This window comes from Pseudopodoces humilis, chromosome 24, assembly GCF_049639895.1.
Source record: "Pseudopodoces humilis isolate 2021_Gansu_Grassland_sample_001 chromosome 24, ASM4963989v1, whole genome shotgun sequence".
Taxonomy (NCBI): Eukaryota; Metazoa; Chordata; class Aves; order Passeriformes; family Paridae; genus Pseudopodoces; species Pseudopodoces humilis.
The window spans coordinates 418180-427865 of record NC_142223.1 but is presented as its reverse complement, the minus strand read 5'-3'; the positions used below and the strand labels follow the sequence as shown (position 1 = coordinate 427865).

The 9686-nt window shown below is 58.8% G+C and overlaps 1 protein-coding gene across 2 annotated transcripts; it reads right to left on the bottom strand.

Moving 5' to 3' along the window:
- Positions 1-3433: 3433 nt before the first annotated feature.
- SH2D5 (SH2 domain containing 5) lies at positions 3434-9634 on the bottom strand. 2 transcript variants are annotated; one of them, XM_088066550.1, is made up of 10 exons: positions 9172-9634; positions 7916-8140; positions 7672-7752; positions 7487-7561; positions 6978-7121; positions 6690-6899; positions 5433-5595; positions 5242-5344; positions 4485-4644; positions 3434-3675 (listed from the first exon to the last, which is right to left on the bottom strand). In XM_088066550.1, the coding sequence occupies exons 2-10, from the start codon at positions 7997-7999 to the stop codon at positions 3472-3474; spliced, it is 1224 nt and encodes a 407-aa protein (XP_087922676.1). In that variant the 5' UTR covers positions 8000-8140; positions 9172-9634; the 3' UTR covers positions 3434-3471. The 2 variants fall into 2 exon arrangements, with proteins under 2 accessions (XP_087922676.1, XP_087922677.1); XM_088066551.1 differs by lacking the exon at positions 9172-9634 and adding an exon at positions 8614-8900.
- Between the last annotated feature and the right edge of the window lie 52 nt (positions 9635-9686).

Here is a 9686-nt window from a genome sequence, read left to right as displayed (position 1 = left end):
AACTCATCCTGCACCCTCGGGATGATGCTGAGCATCCTCGGGATGGTGCTGAGCACCCTCGGGACTCATCCTGCACCCTCGGGATGGTGCTGAGCATCCTCAGGATGGTGCTGAGCATCGCCGGGACTCATCCTGCACCCTCGGGATGGTGCTGAGCAGCCTCGGGACTCATCCTGCACCCTCGGGATGGTGCTGAGCACCCTCGGCATGGTGCTGAGCAAGCGCCTGACGGTGCTCAGCACCCTCAGGATGGTGCTCAGCACCATTGGGAATCATCCTGCACCCTCGGCACTCATCCTGCACCCTCGGGATGGTGCTGAGCACCCTCGGCATGGTGCTGAGCACCCTCGAGACTCATCCTGCACCCTCGGGATGGCGCTGAGCACCGTCGGGACTGATCCTGCACCCTCGCGATGGTGCTGAGCAACCTCGGGACTCATCCTGCACCCCCGCGATGGTGCTCAGCACCCCCAACAGCATCTTCTCAGTAATTATCAACCACACAGATGAAAAGTTTCATACAGAATGTTAATAAGCAATGGAAATATCCAAAATTTTGAGTTACCCATCAAACCTACATAAAAAATACAAAATAATCCAGAGATCCCTGCACTCCTACACCAGCCCCCTCCACACTGGGAATTTTAAATGAGCTGAATTAATTTTCCACAGCTCTGTTACACCCCACATCTGCTAAGTTCATCACCAAAACTATATCATGTCAGCTGGGATATCGAGATACGCTTGTCATGATGGAGCAACAGAGATCACATTTGGCACTGTGACTTCCAAAGAGGAGGCTCAGATACTTCAGTGATGTTCACAAGAAATGATGTAAAATAGTGTTTGCTGTTAAAAAAATCCCACAGAACAGAGCAAAAGGAGCTGAAAACTTCAGCGGGTGGGATTTATTCTCGTTGCAAGTCACGATGCCCGGGATGAATCCAGGTACAGTCAGAGGCAGAGTTCACACACTGTGACTGTCTGTGCTACTGAGAACCCCAGGACTGGCCTGGCTGTGTTTGGGGGTGTTGCAGAGTCCCTGAGGAACACCTGGCCAAAGAACATGGCCTGAGACACTGAAGTGAAAGGCAAGGGAATGAACAAAAATGGGATTCTCTGGGGAACTGGGGGACTCAGAGGAATGCAGTAGGGCAGCCTGGAATTTGTTTCCACAGGACACAGTCCCTCAAGTATTCAGTGGAGGCAGCAACAGGCAGCATGACAGAGTTACCCTGGAAACTGCTCTGCCCAGCTCCTGCCCTCCCAGTGCCAACTGCGTCACCATGGAAACCCGTGTCACCGCAGATGTGGAACAAAGGATGGGAAACTGCAGCAAGAAGTCCCCTTCTCCCACTCTCCCTCTGCAGAAGACAGGCAAAGCATGCTTGGAACATGGAACAGAGAGGGGTTTGCCTGCCTTAAAGCCAGAAACCTGTTAGAAATATCTGCCCTGTAAGGCAGTTTGGTCTCTTGCCATCCCAGGGCATCACAAGGTGCTACAGCCTTGGTTTTATACACAAGGCCAGTCCTGCAAGGAAGTAAACTGGGACAGGAGATTTCTAGTTCCCTCCAGGAATACATACAAAAGGATCTGCAAATCCACCAAGAAGTAAATTGTATAAAGATCAGTCCCCTGATTAGGATTTTGGAGGAGTTTACCCTCCTGTGGTCCTGTAAATGTCACATGTGCTCCCATGGGGAGTAAGATCTGCTGTGTGCCCTCTAAACCTTTTTGGTTTAGGCAGATAAAAAGATCATCTATGGCTTCCCTAGATCAAACACTTAAAAGGCCCAGAATCCTCTTGCTTTAGAGACGAGCATGACATGAAGAAGTTGAGAAAGAAATTGTCCAATGAACACTTTATTCTATCCTTGTCCAGTAAAGGATTTTCACAGAGTTGCTGCTGGGCTCCCAGCCACTATCATGTGGGATACACTGGACATGTCTCCAACTGCATCCTGCTCCTAAGCTTTCACTAAAGTACCTCTCAGCTTCCATACTCCTCACAGAACTTCATATTCTGGCACTCAAGCTTCTGACAGAGACCATTGTTGCACTTCTGTAAGTCATGGTAACACCCATCTGAGCTAATTAAAGCACTTAATTAAGAGACGTTGAACCCACCTCACCTCCAGCTTCTGCTTGGTGTCAGCTCTTAGAAGGTGTCTCATGTCCTCACTGTAGATGTCCAGGTAGGAGGCAGGAAGCCTTCAGCTGGAAGCTGGCATTTTCAGCACACTGCACAGCACGGGGAGGATTTGGGGTGAGGCTGCAGAGCACAGGGAGCCTCTCCCGCAGCTGGGTGCTCACCACCCTTCAGCACCTCATCCAACCTCCCCTGGTAATTCATTCCAGGTGGAACCACTCAAACACGCACTGCAAGGGACTTTTGGTCCTTCCACACCTGAAGTCCACAAGATCATTTGGGATGAGGGTGCAGTTCATCTGACTGTGGACAGGCCTCAGCTGAAGGATGAGAAGCAGTGCACCCCAGACCTGTCCCCATTCACACTTCATGCCATCAGCACTCACTTCTTGGGACAGAAAGACCGAAGCCTTTCTAGCACTTACCCCTCACTGCGGGTACGCAGGGGAAGGACCCCCAGAGCCACGGAGGCTGGGGGAGAAAGGGAAAGTATGGAGAAAAAGAGCTGGGGAGGGATGCAGGGAAAGGAGGAAGCTGGGAACAAGTCTGAGGGGGAACGTCGGGGACAGGAAACCTGAGGAGGGGGTTTGTGAGTGAGACCCTGAGAGGAAGGTGAAGGGCGCGAAACCCAAGGCTAAGAAACCCAGAGGTAACTTCAGGGAGCCGAGACACGGCCAAAAGGGTCTGAGCGAGGAAAAGCCGAGGTGACCCCGGCGGTGCCGCGCTGGCCGGAGGGCGCGCACGGAGCCCTGAGGGGACGCCACGGAGGCGGCCCCGCGCATGCGCGAGTGACCGCACGGGGTCGCCATAGCGACCGGGACCGCACCGGAACAGAGGCCCCGCCGCAGGCGGGCCGGGGCGCGCGCACGCGCGGAGGGGGCGCTCGAGGGTGCGCGTGCATGGAGGGGTGCATGAGGGCACGGAGGGGTCATGGGGGCAAGGAGGGGTGCAGGAGGCTGTGGGTGTGTGATGGCACCGGGGCCCGGCTGTGCCCCTGCGTGTGGGAGCGAGGGTGAGTGAAGGCGCGCCTGTGCAGCCTCCTGTGAGCGCGAGTGCGCCGCTGCAGCAGCGCGTGAGGGTGCGGGAGCTGAGGCCGAGCGCGTGCTGCAGCCGTGTCAATGCACGAGTGTGCGGTGCATCGTGCAGGAGTGCGGGTTCACGGGGAGCGTGAGCACACGCGTGTGCGCAGCCAGCAGAGCCCTGCTCCGGGTACACGAGAGCCTTTATTGCGGGAGGCGCCGGGCAGGGGGGATAAGGCAGGCGGCAGCGAGTTAAAGCTGGGGGGTGCCGGGGGACAGCCGTGCACGGGGAGGGGCCCGGGCTACCCCCGCTCGTGCTGCGCCCCGGTGGGGGCGGCGGGGGCCCAGGCGGCCCCCCCCGCCCCGGCGCCGGCCTCGCTGCCGGGATCCCGCTCCTCATAGCCGGGGTTGCGTCGGCCGGGGGCCAGGCGGCAGAAGCAGCCCCCCGGTGGCCCGGAGTAGTGGGCCAGGAGAGCGGCCACGCTGGCGAACTCGGCGTTGGAGTGCTGCCGTCGGGAGAGAAGGGAGAGGTGAGCCCCCCATGCAGGCTGTGCCCACACACCCCTGCACCCCAGAACTGAATGCATGCAGCAAATCCGTGCGTGCCCGTGTGCCAGCACACCCACGCACCTCACACAGCCCTGGGATCTGCACCAGGTACCCACGGAGCCAAGCCACCCACGCAGCAGGGCACAGGTGAAGGCGTGAGTCCAACACAGCCGTGCATGCAGCGCACCCCTGAGCGGGACAGTGCACGTGCCAGATACACCCACAGATCAAAGGCACCCTGACCTGCCTGGTGGATCAAATGCACACCAGTGCACTTGTGCATCACGTACCTGTGATGCATTACTGCACCCAAAACTCACGCGTGTTACACGCTGAAGGGTGGATGCTCCAGTGCACCCACACCCAGCAGTACCTGTATGCCATGCTCAGATGCACCCATGGATCGATGTGCCCATGCACCCACACCCCTGTGTGCACCCACCTGCGCCTGAGCCCACCCTGGTGCATCCCTGCAGCCATGCACAAGCACACCAAAGTGCACTTACACGGCACATAAAGTGCATGCACACAGCAATGCCTCCCTGTCTTGATGCCCCAATGCGCCGGTGCATCAAGGTACAAATGCACTTACAGAGCACCCATGCATGGCTGGTCCAAACACACACAGAGTAAATGTGTGTACACACCAGTGCATCCATGTGTGGGCACACCAAATGCACTTCATCAGCACACCCATGCAGCAAGGCACAACACAGCAGCGCAGGGATGCACAGATGGAGCACATGCACTCACAACCCAGCCTCACCTCCACACAGAACCTGCCCTGGTGTGTCCTGACCAGGCCGTAGGACACGACGCCGCAGGGCGCCCGCACCCACAGGCACCAGCGCTTGGGCAGCCCGGGCTCGGGGCGCAGCAGGAAGGCACCGGGCACGTCCTGCCGCAGCAGCGCGACCCCAGCGGCCCTGGGGACGAGGCAGCGGTGGGGCCGTGGGTGCTGACAATTGGGTGCTCACACATACACACACACACACAGACGCAGACACACACACACACACACACACAGTGCACACACACACACAGTGCACACGCACGCACACACACACACACAGACACACACACACAGACGCAGACACACACACAGACACACAGTGCACACACACACACACAGTGCACACACACACACAGTGCACACGCACGCACACACACACACACAGACACACACACACAGACGCAGACACACACACAGACACACAGTGCACACACACACACAGTGCACACACACACACAGTGCACACACACACACACACACTGCACACACACACACACACACCACACACATACACACACTGCACACACACAGACACACACACACACACACACACACACACAGACACACACACAGTGCACACACACACAGACACACACACACACTTACTCCACACACACACACACACACACACTGCACACACACACACGCAGTGCTCACACACACGCTCACACTCACACCACACACATACACACACTCACACTTACACACTCACTCACACACACACTCTCACCTGGCGATGCCGGCGAAGGACCACACGCTCTCGGCGAGGACGCTCTCGTTTTCGGGCAGGAAGGCCAAACTCCTCGTCCCTTTGCTTTCCCCTCCTGCCGCCGCTGCGGGAGCCCATTATTCCCCTCTTCGCTCCCAAACACCCATGGGGTGCTGTGTATCCCCGTGCCTCAATTTCCCCCCGGCACTCACCGGCGTCGCGGGGCTGCTGGTGGAGCTGTCCTTCGGCCCCGCAGTCCCGGTAGGCTCCCGAGCGCAGCACTTTGCTCCGAATGGCTTTCTTGCGCACCAGCACCGGGGAGCAGTAGGGATTCCCCGGGCGCCAGGCTCTGCCCTCCGCCTCCTGCCGCCGGTCCTGGGGGATGGACAGGCTGTGAGAGTGCCCGGGGGGCTCTGCCTGTGGGGAATGTCACAACACCACCCAGAAAAATGCTGTCCAAAAGATGAGACACCAAAAAAGCTATGCAAAACACTATGCCACCAAAAAAAAAAAAAGTAGTGCAAAACACCTTGGAGAAAATGCAGTGCAAAACATGCAGTGCAGAACATGGTGTGCAGAAGAAATGCCATGCAGAACACCGTGGAAAAATGCCATGCACAAAATCACCGTGCTGTGCAAAAACACAGTGCAAAAAGAGCTGTGAAAAATGTTAAAATATCAAAATGAAAACCAGTAAAAATGCTCAGCAAGGAATGCCACGCCGAAAGAGCTATGCAAGCCACCGTGCAAAAAGTGCCATGTGAAAAAGTTATAAGAAATAATGCTGTGTAAAAAAAGTTATACAAAAACATATCATGGAAAGAGAGTGCTGTGAAAAAACACCAAGGAAAAAATGCACTCCTGTAAAACCTCCTGTAAAATCACTGTGTAAATAATAGTGGTGCAAATTGGCCAATGCCAAACGCCAGGCAGGAAAGGCCCTCAAGGAAGGGCCCTGCAAAGTGTGAGCCTCAAAATACCGTGCAGGAAAAGGTGCAAAACTCTGCACACACACCCACGTGCAAAGAAAGGCTCCACGAGGAGGAAACACCACGCAAGACACCGGTGGTGTGTGATGTGACAATGTGCTGCTCAAATTCAAGAAAAGGCCGCACAAGAGCTGCCTAGGAACACGCTGCACAAAAAACCCCTCTGCTAAAAGCACCATACACAGAGTGCTGTGAAAGAAATGGGGCTGTCCTGCAGGGCCAGGAGCTGGACTTTGGTGAACCTCGTGGGTCCTTTCCAGCTCAGAATATTCTGTGAAGGCTCTGCAGAGGAAAAGCCAAGCGAGCCCTGCACACAACGGGCTGTGCCAGAGCACTCGTGCCAAGTGCCCAGCAAGGAGACAGCGTGTGAGAATCGCAGGTGTGAGAATCGCAGGTGTGAGAATCGCAGGTGTGAGAACACCGTGCACACAGACGAGCAAAGGAGCAGCAGCCTGGGGAGGGCAGGGCAGGGGCACCTACCCCGGTGCCCAGCGGGCCGAGGCCGCCGGGCGCGGGCAGGCGCCGGAAGGACACGAGGGCGTTGACATTTCGTGACACCTCCTCGGGGTTGAGGGGCTCCCGCAGCACCCCCGGCCCCGGGAGCTCCCCCTCGGCCGCCTGCTCCTCGGGGTGCGCCAGGAGGTAGCAGAGCTGGAAGGAGCGGCAGAGGAGGAGGTGCAGGGTCTGGACCTGGGGGAGGCAAAATGTAAATATTAAAAATAATAATAGTGATGGTGTTTTGGGGACGTGGGGGGGTTGGGTCACCACCTCTCCCGGGAGCCCCACGAAGAGGTGACAGAAGAGGGTGCTGGGGGGGCTGTGGGGGTTGCGGGCCACGAAGGCGAACTGGCGGTCGGGGAGCCTCCAGGTGCTGTACAGGATCCGGCGCACCGCGTGTGCCATGAGCAGCGTCTGCAGGATGGGGAGAGGGTCAGGGGCACCCAGCACCCCGGGGCCCCACAGCGGGACCCCTGTTTGCACACACGAAACAGCTTCTCAAGAGAAAAGCAATGCTCAGAGAAGTACAGCCCCCCCCCAGGCACCTTTCCAGCCACACTGACACCTCCCCAGCATTCCTGACCCTGCTCCCTAGCGCCCGTGACCTGCCAACCCCAGCAACCCCAACTCCTCAGACCCTGACACTCCTCACCAGCACCCCTGACCCCTCCCAGCATCCCTGACCCTCCCAACACCCCTGCAACACCCGACTTCCCTACTCAGCCCCCCTGAGCCCAAACAACCTGTCTCTATCCCCCTTGACCCCCTCAGCCCCCTACCTCCCCATCAGCACTGTAGACCTTCAGGCCCTGCAAGCTGAACCTCAGCACCACCGGCCTCCTCCTGGGACAGTCCTGTCGGGGTAAAAGTGCCATTGGGGATCTGGGCTGTGCCTCCTGTGGGTGCCCTGGTTATTTGGGGTCTCCTGTGTTTCCCAGCGAGGGGAGCAGTGGTAGATTCTGACCTTCAGCGCCCACAGCTGCTCCTCCAACTGCCCCGCTCGCTGCTGCAGGTCCAGCTCCTCCACTATGAAGGATCCCACGTACTGGGGGGAGCAAGAACCCCACCTGTGTGTCAGCAACAACCCCCACCATGCCCCCCCAAGGGCAGCAGGCCCACACTGAGATGATGGTTTAGGGAGTCATCAGGATGCAATGACACCCAAATCTCATCTCGGGGTGTCACACCCCCTGCCATGGGTAAATCACCTCCGCTGGCTTGGTGACAGACCGGACTCGCTGCTGGGGGGCTGCAGGGTCCTGTCCCCGCCCATTGCCCGGCTTCTTCTTCATGGCAGCAGGGTTTGGGGGTGAAGGCTGGATCAGGATGGGGTTAAGCAACTCCAATACCACATCTGAGTTATCCAGAGCCCTCCAGGGTGGTAGTGCTGGAGCAAGCACGGGGAACCTGGCTCCGGCCCCCGGTCACTGTCCCTGCGAGGAGGGAAGGGACAGACACAACCTGCTTCCCCTGGCCGCTGTTTCCAGCGCGCTGAGCCCTGGGGAGCTGCTGCGGTCCCTGCACGGAGCTCCCCAAGTCCTGACGCCAATGCAGATGTCCCCAGGTCCCAGCCCCAGTAAAATATTCCCAACCCCAACACAAGGGTTGCAGCATCCTGACCACAAGGGTGATGTGAGGGTCCCCATCTGCTCCTGAGCTCCAGTCCCATGTCCCCACTCCAAGCAGCGTGCACAGTCCCCCACATCCTGATCCCGACGGTGATGGATGCAGTGCCCACATTCCATCCCCAAATGAAACCCAAGCAATCCCTGCATGCCGAACAGAAACTGTGGACCCCAAGTGAGGTGCATGCAGTCCCACTGCCCGAACTCCAGCAAGGTTTTGGGGACCCCCCCCACATCCTCCCCCTCCCATCCTCCACCCCACTTCCTGCCCGCCACAGCACCGAGACCCCTGGGGCTCTCCAAGGGTGATCCCACAACACCAGCGATGAGGGCAGCAGATTTGGGGGTGCTTTTTGGTCTAGAGCAGCCACAGAGGAGTGCGCCGGACCCTTCTTCAGCCACCCAAAGGGGGCTCGTGCTGCATCGCCCTCGGGCGGGCTGAGCTGCGCACCTCGCGTCACAGAGACCCCGCCGCAGCCGCCTGGCTGCGAACGCCTGAAAAGGGGGAGGGGGTCCGGCTGCCCCAGGCACATCTTAATGGTGGTGGGGAGGGGTCCCTGCGGTGCTGTCTCCCCGTCACAAGCGCGGGTTGTTCCCTCTCCTTCCCGGCACAATTTGGGGGGTCTCCCCCCTCCCCCAGCCAATCCGCGGACAGGCAGCCCCCAAGCCCCGCCCCCCTTTTCCCACGCTTAATTTTTCAATGGACCCCCCTCAGCCCACCGGCCACTCTGGGGGTCCCCAAGGGAGGGATGCGGACCCCCCAGATTTAGGTGATGTGTGACACCAGGCACCAAGCATCCCCCGGGACCCCCCCATCCCGCTGGACCCCCCCGGCTCACGGGCAGCTCTCGCTCGGATGTCTCCAGAGAAACGCAGGTGAAAAATTCCCGCTGCTCCGTCTCTCGGCCCCCGCCGGTTGTTTTCCCTTCGCCGGCGGCTCCTCCGGCAGCTCCGGCCGCGGCGCAGGGATGCTCGACCCGTGGGTGTCAGGCCCTCGCCGCCAGCCAGGCCGCGGCGAGCCCGAGCCCAGGGAGCCCACGGAGCCCACGGCGGGCACGGGGCAGGCAGCAAACTCCCATTTCCTGCCTCCGATCTGCCCGCGATGAATCACCGCAATTTTCCTCCTCGGTTCTCTCCGTTTCTTGGAAGCGCCGGCGAGCAGGAACGCTCGCTCGGGATTTTGGAAAACGCGGCGGTAACTGATTTTTCTCTGCGTCTTTTTCCGTCTCCTCCGGCGTGCCCAGCGGAGCAGCGATTTCTAACCCTGACACGTACACACGTGGCTGCTCGCTCGCCACCCCCTGCCCTGATGCTCAGACCCTTTTCACCCCAATTTCTACATTCCCTTTGGAGT